This window comes from Myiozetetes cayanensis, unplaced genomic scaffold, assembly GCF_022539395.1.
Source record: "Myiozetetes cayanensis isolate MyiCay16 unplaced genomic scaffold, myiCay2020 scf10, whole genome shotgun sequence".
NCBI lineage: Eukaryota > Metazoa > Chordata > Aves > Passeriformes > Tyrannidae > Myiozetetes > Myiozetetes cayanensis.
The window spans coordinates 4,630,514-4,649,465 of NW_026086605.1; the positions used below are offsets into that span (position 1 = coordinate 4,630,514).

The 18,952-nt window shown below is 41.2% G+C and overlaps 1 protein-coding gene across 2 annotated transcripts in view; it reads left to right on the forward strand.

Moving 5' to 3' along the window:
* DOCK1 (dedicator of cytokinesis 1) overlaps positions 1–18,952 on the forward strand; it is a 263,338-nt gene that overhangs the window by 241,407 nt on the left and 2,979 nt on the right. For both annotated transcript variants that reach the window (XM_050305334.1, XM_050305335.1), the window contains exons 49-51: positions 2,343–2,541; positions 6,976–7,129; positions 11,398–11,543. In XM_050305334.1, coding sequence (XP_050161291.1) covers positions 2,343–2,541; positions 6,976–7,129; positions 11,398–11,543 — 499 coding nt within the window. The remainder of the gene's footprint in view (positions 1–2,342; positions 2,542–6,975; positions 7,130–11,397; positions 11,544–18,952) is intronic.

The window sequence follows — 18,952 nt, forward strand, 5'->3', positions numbered from 1 at the left end:
TGCAATATTTGACCTAGGCAGCAGTTTTTTAAAACCTCCTGAAGGGCTGCTGAGTTTTGATTAATTCATCCACAAATTTACCTTGCTGGCATTTACAGGTAACAACCATCAAAGGTTAATGGGCAACTGTATTTTATCCCAGAAGAAAAATACTGATTCTTTCACTGCCTGCCTCTACTTTTTTCTCTTTTTCCCTTCAAAATCTTTAAATGTATTTTTCTTTCTATAATTGGATTTTATTTACTCGAGTTTCACCTCTCCATCTTAGCTTTGGTGCAGTGTCACTTAGCAGTTTGGGAGGGTCATAATATGTAAATACACACAGGGAATCTACTCAGTTTGTATTTTTAAAAGCAACTCACAAAGATCCCAATGCGTTTCAGCTCCTGCTCCAAGCCCAGGATGATACAGGAAAATATAATGAACAATCATTATCATTGAGATGATCTGAAAAAGTACTCATTTACTTGATCAATGGAGCAGGAGAAAAAAAAAGTCATGGGATGTAAATAATACCATGAAAGACCTCAAAAAATTCATGTCACTCTTAAATCATGTGCGTGATTTGGCAATTCTCACCAGGAAGAAGTTCCTTCATGTACTCACCATAGCTGATTTATGTTCAGTTCTTCTCTCTGCTTTCCAGGTCCCCCCTCTTCATATGTTAATTTTTACAAGAGATATTAAGCTAAAAAGCAATTAAAAATGAAGCCAACAGACTGTCTTGTCCAAATCACCCAACTTACATTTTATACCATCTCCAGCTCCTCCTGCTTTGCAGCTTTTAAACACTAAAGACTCGAGGCAGACACTGACACAGGATGTGTTTTATAACTCCCAACTCTAGGTATAAATAAAACCCACTTTTAAAAAGGACCTTGGGTTTATTCCCTACTTAAAACAGGACTTAGAAGTACAAATCTGAGCACTTACACTCAGTGGTTGGAAGGGGGGAAGTCCCAGGGTGCCAGTAGGATTTGTCAGCTGTTGCAAGTCCTGATGTTCTTCCAGTTGGAGCACGGTGTGCTGACCCATTTTATCATGGATACATTGCCTACAAAAAATTAATAGCCCTAATAATAGTAATGCCTGGAAGGGAAGCAATTAATCATTGTCTGAAGAATGGCAGTTCCTCTTGTAAACTTGAGATCAGCCTGTGAGGCTCTGGAACCGCCCTCCAACCCGACCCAGCTTAGCCTAAAATACCCAGTTCAGGTGGCTAAAAGGTGTTGGGAGAGCTGTTGGCTGCTCAGGGCTGTGTCACTGAAGTACTCTGTGGCCCTTTGTTCCCTGTCTGTAAAATGGGATGGATAAACCCTGTGGTTTTGTTCCCAAAGTGTGGGATCTTGGCTTTGGTTCCAAGGGAAAAATGGCTCAGGGGCTACTGCTGCTGCAGGTTCTGGTTTGAGCATCTTCACATCAAATGAGCTAAAGTGGGCTGCAAGCTGAAGGGCCTTTAGTGCTTCAAATAACAGCCAAAAATAATAATAATTTGGGATATTGCTGCTGGATACTGCAGCTAATGGAGGGGATTAGGATAATGTCACTGCAAATTGTCTGAAATAGGAATACTCTGGTATTTCACAGCAAAGACTGTGGCCTGTACCTGTCTCCCCATGGCATGGGAAATGCTTTTCCAGTGTTAAAAAGTGTCTTTGCTTGGGTATTTTTGGTGTTGTTTTGGCTTTGTAATGTGATGGTTTGAGACAGTCTCTTAAAATCTGGCAGTGTCATTTTTGTCTAGGTATCTAGGATCTTAGTGGGTTTTTTTTCCTTTATAAAATAAATCATAAAATGCTTTGTCTAGCTAAGAATGCTCCATCCCTGGAAATGTCCAAGGCCAGGTTGGATGGGACTTGGAGCAACCTGGGCTAGTGGAAGGTGTCCCTGCCCATGGCAGGGGTTGGAACTGGATGGTCCATGAGGTCCCTTCCAGCCCAAACCATCTTGTGATTCTTTAATACAATCTACAATTACCTGCACTCTTAGTGCTGTTTCCTCTGGAATTTCCAGCTGTCTGTCTGCTGGCACAGCTGCCCTGGTGCCACAGCCTGGATAGTGGGAATGCTGAATGAGAAACTCATTGTGCAGCCACAAACCAGTAAATTCACTGCAGAGCAGGGAAATCCGCACCACTGGCTCTCCAGCAGTTCTGCAATGAATTTTATTGTAAGACAATTAAGATTGTTATGACCTTCTGCCCTCTCCTTCTCTCTCTAATGAGTTTTCCTGGCTTAGCAGAGAGTCATTAACTGGAGGGAGACTTTGGGAAATATGTAAATAAAAATTAGCTGTTTTGAAAATAGTGTTTTATGGAGCTAAGCAACAACATTTTTCTTCAGGTTCGTGCTGGAGCCCCTCCTGCCAAAAAAGATGCATTCTAGGTCGCAAGATAAATTGGACAAGGATGACCTAGATAAAGATAAGAAGGAAAAGAAGAAGGAGAAAAGGAACAGCAAGCATCAAGAGATATTTGATAAAGAATTTAAATCTACTGATATTTCTCTGCAGCAGTCTGAGGCAGTGATCCTTTCAGAGACGGTAACTTTATTAGCAAGTGATGCTTTATCTGATTCTGAGCGGTGTCCTTTCTCTGTTGAAATAAAAATGTTGATTTTTACTATTTGTAGACCAAAAATAACTCTCAGGGAATACATTGCAATGTTAATATAGGTGATAATGAATCGAAAATACAGATTTTATTTACAGTGTAAAAAGATCATATGGTACCTCATGTGAAAATCTTAACCAAAAGCTATATGTGACTATTTGATAAAAGGAGCAGATGGTATATCACAGCTGAAAGAAATGCTGCCATTTTAGCAGCCTTTTGAATTGCTGGTTCCCAGTAGATGGGGATGGCTTTGCTCTTATTTCAGCTGAGTTTAGGGTGGAAATATTCCAAGGTCATTCCTTGCACGGCGGTTGCATGTTCACGAAGGGTTATTTTGAGCAGAAAATCGTAAGCGGTTCCAGCGGTGGCTGTGTGTAAAAATATTAACAACAGGCCATATCTCCCTTAAACCCTCTCTTCTTGGCTTCTATTTAATTCACTGAAACTGTCCTAAAGGCTTAGGTAACCTGAGAAGTTGGAGCTCTGAAAATGAAAGCAAAGCTGGAGCAGGGAGTCCGTGAACCGACTGTAACCTCCAAATCTCTGCCTGGACACCTGTTTGGAGGGCAAGAGTTTTAAACTTGCCTCCCAGGAATAAATGTCATGTTCTTTGAAAGATTTGTGCAAGTACTTGTAGAGCCAACTTTTCACTCAGCAGAGTCTTCCTTTGATGGCTGTGTCATTTACATTGGACTTTGGAAATGGTTTCTCTGTCATCTGTGGTAACTGGATCCTTTAAGTCTTTCTGTTTGGTATTTGTGGGAGAAGATTGTTTAGCTGTTCAGCCACAGTTCCTTTGTTTTCTGGATTTGCTCCTCCTTTCCCATCTAGAGATAAGTTAATCTCTTAGATGTGTCTTGTAACATCTTGGAAAATCAGAGTTGTTTTTGTTTGATGTGCCCAGTCAAAAAACTCTGATAAAATCCCTTGTGGGGATCTCGGGCTTTTCACCTTTGAAGCCAGTGAGTTTTAGCACTGACTAAATTTTTTTGTTTAATGGAGATTCCTCTTGCCAAAGCCAGCCAGGTGAGCATCATTGCAGTGTTTGCAGACATTTTGCACGGACCTCCTCGTGTCTCATCTTTCTGACACAATGCCTGTGACTTGGCACCTTGCAGCAGTTGTGTTTTGGCTGATTGAGCTCTGCCACGGCAGGACTTGAACTGGCATCTCCCGCACTCCCAACCCCACCAGCAGAGCTTGTGGGCAGAGAGCATTAGTCACAGAAGAAGAAAGTGGTGTTGCAGGGCAGCTGAGTCAGTTGGGCCAGATGGGAGGCATCCCAAGATGCTGGGGTCGATGTCACTGCCAGGTCAGCGTCATCAGCGTCTGATGTCACCGTCATCTCAGAGAGGTCTTGGACATGGGAAAAGATTGGAAAAACGCAAATTCTAGCTGGAAAGGAGAGCAGGATAACCCTCCAGGGCATATTCCCATTTGTCATCTGAGGAGCAAAAATCAGCAAAGCCCAGCACGGTTTGACTCAAGTTTTCTCCCCTTTCCAGTGAAGAGCTTTCGGTGCAGGAGTGGTGTGAGTAATATTCCCCTGGTTATGGAGAGGGAGGCAAGTTAAATGTCAGAACTGGTTACTTACAGTTACTTTGAGCTCCTTCAAATCCACAGATCAATAATATGAAAAGGAATTTACTGTTGAGAGAAAAACTCTCCCTTTTCAACATCTCCAAACTACTTGATGAGCTCCAAAACGACGGAGTCAATTTTTAATGCCTGGTCTTAGCGAGGCTCATCTGCTCTCGTAGGTGGAAGAGAGGAAACCCTCCTTTGAGATCAGTTTATCAGAGTGGTTGCCCAGTTCCCACTGCTGTCTTCAGGAATTTTGTACAATATCAAGGAGTTCAAAGATAAAATTTGTCTTAAAAGTTTTCGCGTGCTGGAGGCATCCCTTGTTAATGATATAAAGGGAAATTGTTATGGTGGGTGGGAATTCAGCTTTTCCATTGTTTAGCATTGGTGTTCAAATTCCCTTTTCAAGTTGAAATCACTCCCAAAGCACTGTTACCACTGTGTTGCATGAAGAAAAAGACATTTTGGTTCCTCTTAGTTTCCTGAATTTAAAAGAGGTGATGAGAGAGGGAAAAAAATTAAAAGATTTTTTTTTCCCCAAAAAAAGTTGGAACCCAGATTTGACTATAAATGGAAATTAAAGATTTAAAGAGGTTTTTAGAGTGAGATTTTAGTAAGCAACTATTATTAGTTAGTAGATTTTACGTTAGTTACTGGAGTAATTCTGCTGAGAACTTTAGAACTCATGGTACTGTGGCTCATTCATTTACAATATTTCGGTTATTTGGTGAATTTTTTAACATATTATTATTTCTTCTACAATATTTGGGGTTTTACAGCAGAAGATGAATTTACAGAGAATGTCAAATGAGAAAAACGTCAGCCAGTGGTCACCCCATCTCTGCAGAGCTTCTGCTGCTTTTTCCAACTATGATGTTGTCTAATGAAATGAGTGTTTCCATCACTGCCATGGACTTGTTTAGGAACTTCTCTTTTCCTAATCAGACGAATCATCTTGGAATAACATGGGGATGTTCTGAAACTGCAGGGTTATTTCATGGGGCTTTTACCTGTGCTTTGAAAAGGAGCACTCAGAGGCTGTTTTCTGTAATTGTATGGCTTAAATACTCTTTTCTGAATTTCCAGTCACAGTGAATTTATTGACTGATCAAACTCCAAGCCCTAATTACATAAGATAACGAAGATGAATTAAGCACTTCAGCGTCTGACAATGATCAGTAATATCTTCATAGTTTTCCAAAGATTTATTATCTTCTTTTAAGTATCACATAAACTTCTTCAAGATAAATTTTCTTTGCTAATTCTTTGATCCCACGAGCTGAGGGCAAAGCTAACACTGGAGCCAGGTAGTTAACAGAGCATTGACGGCTTGTGTTAGAAATCACAATAACAGGCTGTACATTGCATTGATTTAGTGGTGTCTGACATCACTCACCATTGATCTTCCCTTCGTTAGACCAAAAAAAAAATCAGCCATGGGTCCATTATGGATTAGTGTCTCCAAAGGGTTCATGTTCCCCAGCAGAACGGTGATTTATTGAAGCTTTCAGAAGAGGCCCAACATTGTCAATCACAGAAGAAGTTAAAATTTATTTAAGTAGCTACGGAGCAGGTTGACTTGGGAACATGGTCCAGTTGCTGGGGGTTTTTTCCCTTGATTCTGGAATGTCAATTTTCCTCATCAATTAATGTGTTTTCCTTAGTTGCTTTTCTATAATTGGATACCTCTGAAAAAGTGATTACTTTGCTCGTCCATTCTACTAAAAATATACTTTGAAAGACCTTGAAAGAAGAAACCTTTGGACTCTTCAGGACTTGAGTTTTCTTAACAGGCAAATTTCAGAGAGGTCACCCTGAGGTCTGGATGAGCTTTCCAAAAAATAAGTCACATACTTTATGGTCATTCTTTTCTTGTAGAAGGGGTCATTTTTATGCAAACCCTTTTAGGGTTTGTCTTCTGGAAATAAAAGGAAGCACTTACATGTCATTTCAGATTTCTCCTTCACCACATACTTCATAAAAACCCCCTTTGTGTAATGATAAAATTCTTCAAAAAAAGCCTGAATTGCTTCTGGCATTTTCTGGTTTGTCCTAATGCAGCACCTTGGGAGTAATTCCCCTCTTAACTTCAGGCTGCTGCTCCATTCTCGGGGATCTGTTGGAAATAAAAAGTTCCTTTTTTCACTGTGATTACTGTTAATATGGGTAACATCAGTAGAGCTCAGAATTAAACTCAGGAAGAAGAATCACCTTAAAACTAAATGCATTAGTTGCTCATCAGATTACAAGTTGCTCATCATTTCAGGGTTTCTGATGGAAACTTTGAATGGACTATGAAGCAGCCAGAGCAAAAAAAAAGGGATATTTCAGTGAATTAAATAGAAGCACAACCAAGAAAGTGTTTCTGGACAGATGATGTCTTCCTCAGAAGAGAGTTTCAGCGTGCAAATGGTTAAAGAGATAAACTTTAAGAAGGAAGTGGAGCCACATGAGAAGAAAGAAAAGGTTTTGAGGAATGGGTAATCTCGTGTAAGGCTGTAAACTTCCTTGGCTGTTATAAAGTGAGTGAGTGGGGAATTCAGATGGAATTCACAGAGCCTCTCATTGCTTCAGAAAAACACACCAGGCTATGGGGAGGGGTGTTAAGTCTTGTGATTCCTTGGGAGAAGGGAGCTGTGAGATGCTGCACTGGATCAGCAGTATTGGCTGTTAGCATTGCCTGCCCGTGTTCAGGAGGAAAATGTAGCAATCCCAAGGTCTGCCACTCAGTTATCTGTGTGTTTTTTTGTTGTCTCACTGGTTTTGCCCCCACCCAGATCAGCCCTCTGAGACCCCAGAGGCCGAAAAGCCAAGTCATAAACGTGATCTCCAGTGACCGGCGTTTCTCCGTGTCTCCATCACCTCCCAGCTCCCAGCTCACCCCACCCCCCATCACCCCCAGGACGAAGCTTTCCTTCACCATCCAGTCCAGTAAGTCTCTTAATTTTAACTAAACTTCCTTTTCCTGGAAAAATTGTGGTGTTTCCTCAGCATTTCATTGCACCTTGGTTTGAGTTGAGTGGGTAGAACAGGAACAAGAACTTGCCTCTTAACCTCGTGCTCCTGGACTTTGCCAGCTGAAATTATTTCCATTTTTACAAAACCAAGGCAGATTTTTACATTGAACAAGTTTGCTTTCAAGTTATCATTAACAGTTACTTAGATGTAGAGTAACTATCAAAAATTGATTCTATATTGGGTGTTTTAGAACATAAAGTCTCCAAAAGTCATTTTTTTTTTGGCAATTGTACCTTAGAAGAGCTTGTCTTTGATCCATTGTGAGTACAAGCCAGATGGGAAAAATAAAGGTCAGCCTTTCTGATGTGTTTTTTGTTTGACATTGACATCTATCACTCAGTTTTTCTGTAAAATATCATCTGTTTGCTCCAGTCTTCAGCAAACCCAATTGCAAAGCTGGGTGCCATCCAACACCTATTGCTTTCACAGTACTGGTTTCCAAAAACTGTTATTCAGAGTTTTCAGTTGCCAGCATGTGACAAAAAAAGATCTTTTTGATGCTTGTACCCAAATCCTGGTACAATAGTCAAGAGTTCAGTGTTAGGAAAGAGGAGAACAGATGAGTTTGAAGAAAAAATATCTTGTTTGATGGGTTTTTCAGTCCACTGTTTTTGATACTTGAAACCTTTTCCTTTAAATAGCCAGACCCCAAAACAAGCATTTTGATAATGCTGAGCTCTAACTCTCTCCTTTCTTTACAGTTTTATAAGTGTATAATGTAGATACAATATCTAACAATTATAATTATGTTTTATTTTTAATAGTTTTATAGTTTTTTCTTTATAGTTTTATAGTTTTGTATTTACAGTTTTATAAATCTAATAATAAACTGGAAGTAGGGAATAAATCTGCTGATAAAGTGGAAGTACAGAGAAGTAGAGGATATATACTCCTGGAAAATAAATGTTTAATTGGATTGTATATGTTTTATTAATGTATATGTATATGTTTATATATATATAATATATATAATGTATGTAATTTATATATGTATATGTTTTATTAATACTTTAAAAAAATTATCTGAAGTCATCATGTATTTCTGCAATTATTAATGAGTGTTGTGTAAGATAGAATCAACCTACTGCAAAATCTGTGGCACTGCTCCATAATCATTTGCAGAACTGGAGTGACGATATTTCTTAGGAATTCCGAGGATAAAGAAGTTACTTCAGTGCACAGATGGGCTAAAAGCAGTTAATGGGTTGCTGAGCAGTCCTGGCTGCTCGTTAGTTGGCAGTTCAGGAGAGCGGAGTGTAAAATGTGATCATTAGGTTAAGATGATAAAAAAAGGCCCCTCATTGATCTCTGGCCAGCTCTGAGATCTTCCCAAGTGGCACGTGTCCAGCAGGGAATGAGTAGTCAGAGCACACTCCTCTGATGAAACACCTTCAATAATGACAGCAAACCGAAAATGTTGAGTAATTATTTGTATTAAATTGTATAGTAATCACGTTCAGTTCAGCTGGATTAAGCAGGAGGAAAATGAATAGACCTGTAGGAATGAGATCTTCTGGAAACACAGCTGAAAATTCCAGAAGTTTGTGTTCAATACCTGTTTCTGCAGAAGGGGAGAAGTCTCCTGGATTGCATTAAATTATTGGAGAGTTCAGTTAATCAGGGCAAATGATTGTTTTTCAATGTAGAATATCGTTGTTCTGCTAAATAGAACTTTCCAGGCTAAATGCAAATATTGTCAGTGAGTATTACAAACTGTTCATGTGGATGGAAATGCTCTGTCCACATTTACAGGGATTTATTGCTGTCTTGCAACAGAATGAGGTTGGGAAGGTGTGGGAACACAGCAGGGGCTGCAGAAAATCAGAGCTGGAACAGGAGCTGGGAATGCTGGGAAAGGCAGAGAAGCAGAATGGACAGTTGGGGCCCATCCAGGTGGTTCCAGTAGAGTTGGTTCCACATCTTGTTTCCTCTACAGCTCAAGTGAAAACATTCCTTACCTTGGATCTTCCAAAGATTTATTAAAAGAAACAAAGGATTTGGGTAACTCCTGGCAAAGTTGGTGTTCCCATCCTCTTGTAGCCCTCTTAGCTCACATGCAATGGCTTAGAGGAAGGTGGAAGTTATATCATGTAAGAAGTTGTATCATGTTAATTGAAGAAATATCATGTAAGATGCAAAGCTGAAGTGTTCAGGGCAGTTAAATTCACTTTATTTTGGGATAATAGTGTATTATTTTACTCACTTTCAGTTTCCACCCAAGGAATGTCTACAGTGAGACCTAAAAACATGGCCTGTTTTTAGTAAATATGGAAAGAAAGTTTCTCTTTCCAAAGCAGGATTCAAGTTCTGCTGAAGTTTCAGCTGAACGCTCTAAAGAAAACACCATTTCCCAAACATTTCCCACTGTTTTCCTAAACTGCATGAAAACACCAACTGAATAAATGCATATATAGATCTAGATTAGATATATAAATAGATAGGTGTGTAGTTGGGGGTGAGATACCCAGGATGTGTGTCAAGGAGTTGTTTTGTGACATTAATGGTCTCAAACTGGGGTCTTGAGATGTGCAGAATGACGAGAAATTCCGACAGAATGGAAAGGGAAGTTTATTTACAGCATCAACATTTAGTTACAAATGCATGGGGTGGTTTTCCAGTTATGTGTTTAATGACATGAGCTTACAAGTAGATTTTCATGGAGATCCTTAAAGGAAGGTGTTAGAAGTATATTTGGGGAATGGAGAAATCCTCTGTGTGTGGAAAAGGAAGGACGAAAAACAGGAGCAGTGGGAAAAAAAACATGAGAAATTCAGGTCCTGGAGAACAAATAACATTTTTCAGCCTAGTGGAGGAGAAGGCCACTGAAAGTTTGAAGGGAAATAATCTTCTTTCAGTATAGTGGAAAGTTCAGAAGTATGAAGAGTAAAATGAGAGTTTTCAGTGCCAAATCAATACAGCCACCTTAGAGTTAAATGGTGTCGGTGAGAGGACATTTTAGAGAACAAAGAACCCCACACTTTTAATAAGATACTGATGTGAACTTTGCATAAAAGTATCTGCATAAACAAGGCTTCCACTTACTTCAGAAATCACCCCTGAAAAATAAAAAAAAAAAAAACAAGTTTCTTCTTTTCCTCAACAAAATTCCCTGTTATATAGAGAATAATTTCAATTTCTTATCTTGTAGAGATCACGGTGGGTATGAAAATGACTGAATTACCCTGAAATACACTGTGGGTGGATTTCTACCCAAAAACCTATGTATCATTCAGGCCTCAATAAACTTTATTGTCCCTCAGGCTATTTCCAGCACGTACCTGGGAGGATTTATCTGCTAAGGAAAGGGAACTTTCTCCCTGCAAACAGGAATAATAAATGTTTGGTACTTTCTCGTGCGTGATTTTATTTACTCAGCGACTAATGGCTGCTCATTTATTATAGTTACCTGGAGTCTGAAAGTTTTTGAGAGAGATGTAGTTAATTCTGGGCTTTCATTTGTGCATTTTATTAACAAGGAGCTTTTATTTTACTGAAGGGAGGTCAATAAAGCTTAGCTTGATATATTTTCTTACTGCTCTTCCCAAAACTTTTAATGTACGAGGTGAAAATGCAGAGCTTGCAGCTGAGGAAATTATATTTGCTAAGCTATTAATATTTTGGTGTGAAATCTGAAGTAAAAATTGTTTTCTGGTGAAAACAGGGGGTCGTTCAAGTATTTTGAGGGCATTTTAAAATGAGCCCAATATGACTCCACAGGGCAGCTTCCCACTGACACGGGGCTGGTTCATTTGTTCTACTTGCCTTTAGAATTCCTCATTAGATGAGCTGTGGATAATTATAGAGGCTGTGGAGAGCAGGCAGAGAGATGCATGTGCAGCCTTATCACAGTATCAGCACCCCGAGGACTGGCTCAGGATGGAGTTTTGGGTTAGATTGGCCTTAAGCTGAAGGAGGGGAGATTCAGATTGGGAAGAAATTGTTCCCTGTGAGGGCAGTGAGGCCCTGGCACAGGTTGCCCAGAGAAGCTGTGGCTGCCCCATCCCTGGAAGTGTCCAAGGCCAGGTTGGACGGGGCTTGGAGCAACCTGGGATAGTGGAAGGTGTCCCTGCCCGTGGCAGGGGGTGGGACTGGATGAGCTTTAAGGTCCCTCCCAACCCAAACCAGTCTGTAAATATGGGGTACAGTTGCTGAAAGAGTTAACTCAGTGTTGTTTTTTACAGATCTGGAGCTGAATGGAATGTCCAGCTCCGACATCCCCGACGTTCCTCCCCCCCTGCCCCTCAAAGGCAGCACAGCCGACTACGGGAACCTCATGGAAAGCCAGGACTTGATCAGCCCGACGACCTCCCCCCCTGCCCACCAGCGGGTGAGTCCCCCAGAGAATCATCACTTCCTGCAGTTTTCTTTGCCTCTGTACCTTGAGCAATGCCAGGTGAGATGGGATCCTGCTCCTGGATGTGTCAGCAGATCCAGAGAGCTCTGCAGTTGCAGTGTCTGGAGCGTGAGGGAGCAGCAGAGACCTGAGGGGAGATTGGGTTCATGCTGGTGAAGTCTAAGCCAGGCGCTTTCAGGTGTGTTGGGAAGGGAGCTTTAACCACCAGGATACGTTCTCTGCAGTAAATTAGATTTAATAACCTTTTCAGTGCTGTCTCAGGAAAGGAAATAAAACCTGTTCCTGCCATCTCTCCTTTCTTGAGCCCCATTCTGTCGATGTTCAATCGCTGCTTGTTTCCCTGAGGCAAACAAACACCTGCCCTTTGAGGGAAGGAGCTCAGAAACTCCTCATCATCAACAGTGTTTTGAGCTTTCTGAAGAAAATACACCTTTTCAACTTTGTTTCCTGTAGCTTGGAAGCTTTTGAAAATAATTTGGTCTTTTCCTTTAAAGCAGCACTTTTGAGAAGGGCTATTTATTTTCTTTATGAAGAAAGAAAACAGGTTTAAAGAGGTGTGGTGGGTTGACCCTGGCTGGTACCCACCAAAAATGCTCCATCACTCCTCTCCTCAGCTGGACAGGGGAGAGAAAATATAATGAAAGGCTCATGGATTGAGATAAGGGCAGGGAGAGATCACTCACCAATTACCATCATGGGCAAAACAGGCTCATCTGGGGGAAATTAATTTAATTTATTGCCAATCAAATCAGAGCAGGGCAATGAGACCCCACAAGGTCACAAGTCCTGCCACTGAACATGGGGGAAACTTCTGGCATCCTCTACTACCACAACCTTCTGACACAGACCCAAACCAAAGGCTTTCCTTTTCTTTGACTTTGAAATCTCTAACTTTGACCAAGCTGTTATTTTGTGGAAACCGATCCTTCTTTCTTTGTTTTCCATGGTTGAACTTATAATTATTTCTAATAGTATAACTAATTCCTATTTTAGCAGGAATTCAGTATTTATAGGGTAAATAGGAAAAGGCAGATGTACAAGTACCTTCAGGAATGTCAGTAGTGTTATTCAAAACACCGTGGTTTACTCTTTATGTGCATTTACTGAAAAATTCTCTCTTCCCATCCTCTCTTCCATAGCTGTTCCCCATGGCTGGGTGGTTTTAGTAAATATTTTCACTTTTCCTCTCATTTCCATCAAAGTAGACTAAACTTTTAACCCATTTCCCTGGTGTCTCTCTCAGGGACCAGCTCTCGTTTGTCCTGAATTCAGACCTGTAAGTGGAAAATTACAGCATGTACAGCAGGGCTGCCAGGAGGGTTGTCTGAGGAGTGCATCTTCAGGAAGAAAGCTGAGAAATTCAAATTAGGATTCAAATTCCTTCAGCTCCTTCCTGCATGAGCTCCAGAGTAGTAAATTCATTTTGTATTATCTACTGTAAGGTTAAGGTCGTGGTGGTAGCTCAGGATTGCTTATGTAAGTACAAATTTTAGCTAAAAAAAAACACATTAAACAATGGTGAGAAATAAAATCCCAGTAGTCAGGGTTTCTTTCCCTTCCCTGTGAGGCTGTTTGAAGGGGTTTCCAGTCCACAGAGAGATGCTGGGTAGTTATTGTACGACTTCCAAATGCCATCTTGCTGTGATGGTTGGAGACAACTCAAAGTCCCAGCCTCAGCCTCGCTGAAGATGTGACCTTGTGCAGCTCCTGGACCTGCCACGAGCAGAGTTTCCGCATCATTAAATGGAAGTTCATAAAAACAGTGGCAATATGCTCCCTTGTTTTATTTCCAAAGTTTCAGTCAGCTCTTAATATTTTTGCTCTTTATAGCCTTGATTTTTCAGACTCCCGTCACTTTTTTTTTTTAATGTATTTTGTCATTGTAGATACAGACCCTATTTTTTTAACATGCAGTGTTGAAGGGCCTTAGGATTTAAGCACAACTAAGAAATGCAATCAGATATAGGCTCCATCTCCTTGGCTAACTGTCCAAAATTTTCTTCAGCATCTGTGTTTTTACAAAGTTTCCAAGACAAGGGAATGTAGTTTCAAAGTCTGGAAGAAGGATCTAAAGCAGATTTGTCACAAAACCACATGTATTAGTTTTAGAATTCATTTTAGAAAAGGTTTCTAATCTTATAACAATCACTCTGTGCCTTTATTTCATCAGCCTTGCAGGAAGGAAGCTGTTAAAGAACATAAAGAAAATGAGTAGTGCTGGACATGAAAGATCAGATGAGTAAATTCTTATTGCTGCTGTGATTAAATCCCACTCCATGGTTTTAATGCCTTATGTTTCATGGGTCAAATAGCTCCATAATTCATAACTTGATCATTCTCTGCCTAGTAAACTGATCATCTTTTAAATTACCCCAGCTTTGTATCAGTGAAGAAAAATCAGTAAAACACATTAGAGATAAGATTATCTTGGTAGCTTTTAAACTGGAAATATCTCCTCGTGTGAGGAATTATTAGGTTTTTCACTCCGGTTGTCTTGCAGCGGGTTATGAAAGCCAAGTGCTGTAGTGAACTGAAAGCAGGCAGCCAGAAATGCAGCAGATGCTTCAAGTCAAACTGCAGGCAATACTGTCATTTAGTGTCTGAGGCAGCAATCTTAGATTATTTGGAGTCCACTGTTACCTTGGTGTACCTTAAGTCTTTTATCCCAATGATCATCTCCTTATAATTCCCTGATCGTCCCCCTACTCACTGTTAACTGTGAGACCCTTATAAATGTATTTTCTTGCACCGTGTGATTTGTTCTGCTAAAAATGTTCTTAATAATATATGGGAACATAAAAAAAAAAAAAAAAAGAAGTGTATGACTCCTGCAAGGATTATTATTACATCAGGGGATTCCTTTAGGCACTTACCCTTCTTTATGGGTTCATCCTCACCCTTGCATACAAATCAGCCTCTTGCTTTGTAATTCGCAGCCAGAGGGGAGCTCAAAGAAAATAGACAAAGGAGCACTTGGGTTTATGATATTGGCTGTAACACTTACTAAGGATCAGATAATGGTTGGGATGAGAACATCTCCATCAATCCAGGCAGAACTTGGAAAGGAAGAACGGCGAAGGCTGGAGCGGCGCGTGGGACGAGGAGAGGAACGATCTCGTGCAGTGCCTGGTTTGACTCTCTGGGATGCTGTTGTATGAGGGTTATTCAGGCTGGTTATTCAGATATAATGCAATAATATATCCTAATATAATGCACTGAAGGAAGAATCCAGGGGGATTTTCCCCGTGTTGCAGTGCATGTGCTGCAGAGCTGAAAATGATCTCCTGTATCAGCTGCAGTGAGCAAAAAGTGACCTTGAAGGCTCCAGCAAAGTGTTGTCCTCATGTGGACAGAGACAAAAAAGCTGGAAATCAGCTGAAACTGTGGAGGCAGCAGGTAATTAGAGAGCACTATGGCAGGATTTGCAATAGCAGCCTCCAGTGGAGGGGCAGCAGCATCTCTGCTCTCAGTGACCAGTGACAGGACCCAAAGGAGCAGCTGGAGCTGAGTCATGGGAGGTTTAGGCTGGATATTGGAAACAGATTCATCCCTCTCCAGCTCTCTTGGAGCCCCTTTAGGCACTGGAAGGGGCTCTCAGGTCTCCCTGGAGCCTTGTCTTGTCCAGGTGAACACCCCCAGCTCTCCCAGCCTGGCCCCAGAGCAGAGGGGCTGCTGTCATCTGATCTGAGACACTGATTCAAAGCAATTCCATGTTGCCCATTTTAGGGGATCATTCACACTGCCCAGGGTGGCACACAGCAGGTGGAAGAACACCAAGTGCATCTCCACAGAAGGATCCCTAAAGTTCCTTTTTTTCACCTAAGCAGACTCCAGGAAGGGCTGTGACACAGTCAAATGAGACTCTAATAGATGATGTACGACAACAGGCCTCAAACAGTCATTTTACACCAGTTACCTGCCAGCTTTTCCACATAACTTTGCTCCCTGGGTCAAACAGCCAATTAGCTTAAACTGTCTGTAATTTGGTTCACATTAGTGGAGTTGGGTTGTTCTCTCTGCTGGTGCATTATTGCCCTTTCACAATGGGAGTGTTATTCTGCCAGGACCTCACACTATAATGTTATTTTTCATTGCAGATATTATTTTTCATTGCTGCTTGTCAGGCTGCTCAGCTCTGTGCTGAAGGAGCAACTCAGGGTCTGAAAGCATTCATAGTCCTGGGTAGCTGATAGTTTGTTTACATCCCATTTCTCCTGCTCCTGACCTAATTAGATCCATTAATCCTTCCAACTTAGAGTGCTTCTCATTGGATCTCCGGAGCTTGTTATGCTGATGACCATGGAATTTCGAACTAAAATAGTTGCACGGGAAGAAATTTCATGCAGTGCCACAAGGACCAGTTTTAGGAATCAAATTTTGTTTGATTTTTTTTTTGTGTGTGTGCGTTTTCTGAATGAAAAACAATTTTACTTCTTCAGAGGAGGAAAAAAAAAGCATTTTCTCATCTTCTGTAATTGATTTTTACTACATCTTGAACGTGCCCAGTTCAGTGCAGTTCATATCTGGGAGAGAACAGAGACAAATGTTTTTGAACCTGATTCTTTTCTCTCTGAGAGGGGGGAAAAAAAAAAAAAGGCAAACAAATGGGAGCAATTTCATGTTTGAAGCAGAAGGAACAGATTGTTTCTGTGTTGCAGATGTGCCTTTTACATAAGGTTTCTGCTTCCCCTGAGGTCCCCGTGAGTCAAGGATTCTGCCCAAAATAGGTTGGGATGTGAACCAGCCTCTGTCAATTTGTCAGAAAGGAAAAAGATGCTTCGAGATTCACAATTAACCACTGAGATATAAACACGAACTTGGCAAAGCAGCTCTTAATTAAATGTAAAAATCAAGGTAAACTCTATTTTTATTTCAAAGTTTCTGAGGGGAAGCGCAGCAAAAATGAACTTCATAAGCCTGGTAATGGTTTTCTGAGCGTAGTATTAAAGGGAGGGAGGATGCTGGAATTTTGTCCTGTCCTGGAATAAAAGGGAGGATGTATCAGCCCTGGGAGCCACGGCTGGATCTGGAGTTCCATAGTGGCATGTTTTGTGGTGCTAATTCCTCGATAATGTCGCCCCAACCAGCCTCGCACATCCTACTTAATATATTCATTGGTAGCTTATTATATAAATGAACATGTGCTAAATTTATCCGACTTTCTAATGGAAATTGTAAATTCAATTATAATAATTATCTACCTATCTCTGTTATTTCTTTCTGCCTAATTTGCTTGCAGAATCTGAGCTCTGGTAGGTTTTGAGCTTGTTATTTATAGCCTATATATTTAGCTTATTCTCATTGTATCTCTTCTTCAGAAGCAGGTTTCCAGGGCTGATTTGATTGTTCTCTGATCAATATGAAGGGCTCATTTGGTTGAGAAATGCCTTTGATCTAATTGAATTGAGAATTATTGCCAATGTAGTGTTATTTAAATTCAAAATGGATTTTCACAAATGATGCTATCAGCAGAGTTAGGGCGCTTTTTTTCTGGTGATAAATATGAAGTTAAGGAGCTCATGTGAGAGCAGAGCAGGGGAAAGTTTTACATTTTGGACTGTATTTCAGAGGGATTCCTGGTTTATTGAGCTGTGGAATGAATGTCATCTTCATGAGGGGCTGTTGCATGTTGTGCACTGATGTGCTGCAGACCACCAGCAATTCCCAAAGTTTGCCCAGAGCCCTTGCTTGGATACAGGATTGTAACTGAGCAGGTTCTCAAAGATTCTGAAACCTTCAGAGCACAATTGACAGTCCAGCTCTTACTCAGTTGCTTTAATAGGGATTCAGGAATTAACATGCCAAGTATTTGCTCAGGTAGAGGGAATATGTAATGGTTCTGACTGTAACACTTCAGAGGCAGATCAGCAGTGGCATTTTAACTAAAAGCCAAACAAGTCTTCAGTTTTACATTTAGTACAATTAAATTCTTACGTTATCTGCTTTTCATATTAATCTGTTGACTTGGTTTTCCAACTCGGAGATCATCGTGTCCCACTGGAAGTCAGGAATAAGCAGTGCCCTCTCTGGAGCCTGCTCTGGAAAATCATGGACTCATTTAGGTTGGAAAAGACCTCTGAGATCATCGAGTCCAACCATTCCCCCATCACTCCCAAGGCCACCACTAACCCATGTCTCAGGTGCCAGCTGTTGATGCCTCTTGCCCAGGCAGGCAGGGGAACACAACATTCCAGACAAGGCATCCCGGCTCTGGTGCCTTGCTCTTGGTCCAGAGTTTCTCATTCAGCAGCAGATTAAACCCAGTTCTTTCCAAGGTGCTGGCTCAGGAAGCATTTTGGAGCCAAGGAGGGAGGTGAGAGCAGGCACGTCCATGCAGTGGTGCTGCTGGAGAGGCTGGGAAACAGAGAGTGGATGGACCAAAATGGAGAGAAGAGCTCAGGGCATGGCTTACCTGGGGGTAATTTGGCATCCCCCTTCGTTTGCCATAGAGGAGAGCCAGGAGGAGTGAGAAAACTTGTAAAACAGTTTGGAAAGTAGTTCTGTCCAGGTAGGACACAGGAAAAGTATTCCAGCAAAAACCCAGCCTTCCTGGCTCTGCCAGTTTGCAGCCTTACCTTTCTCTTTAGTCTGTGCTTAGTAAAACTATCTGGATTTGTAGTTTCATGTGTGTCTTAAAACCTACTTGAAAGAGGGTGTTTAGTTACCTTAAAGGTGCTTTTTCCTCCTACTCTTACACATCTCTGAGAACTCCCAGTCACAAGGTTGCAGGAGCATCAGGAGGAGAGGCTGAGATGTCCTGGCATCCCCCTGAACTGCTCATGTCTTTGGGACAGGATCTTTGGACAGCTTTTAAAAGGAACAGTCTTCTTTCTTATGCTCTTTCACGTGGTTTATCAGCTGTTTCTATACCAGTATCTTCCTGATACTGAGAAATCACGAGTTATTTTGTCCAAGCAGTGCCTGCAGTGGGGCACTGCAGGTGTTTGGATTGTTCCTGTGGCAGTGACCAAGGAATTTTGGCAGAGTTGGTGCTTGTTGGGCTGTTGAGTGTGTGGAGCCAGCAGTTAGTGCTGGGTGGGTGAGGCAGGACGAGACACAAACAAGTGGGAATGGAAAAGCATCATTAGGTTTGGAGGAAAACAAAAGGCAGTGGCTGAGGAGAAGGAGAATCTTAGGGAAAAACAACCCCAAAGCAGCGTTTCTGAGCTGTGATGCTGCAGCACAGCCTGGGTGCAGTGAGGGGAAACCTGCACTGCCTGCACAGCCAGAATCTGTAAAAACCTGCCTGCAAAGCCTGGGAGCAAATTGCAGTGTTCTCAAGCTCCTTCTGAGACAGGTTTTATCATATATATGATTTAACATTATAAAAAAATCTTCATTTCCATAATGACTTTTTTAATTTGTCCAATTAGCTGGTGATT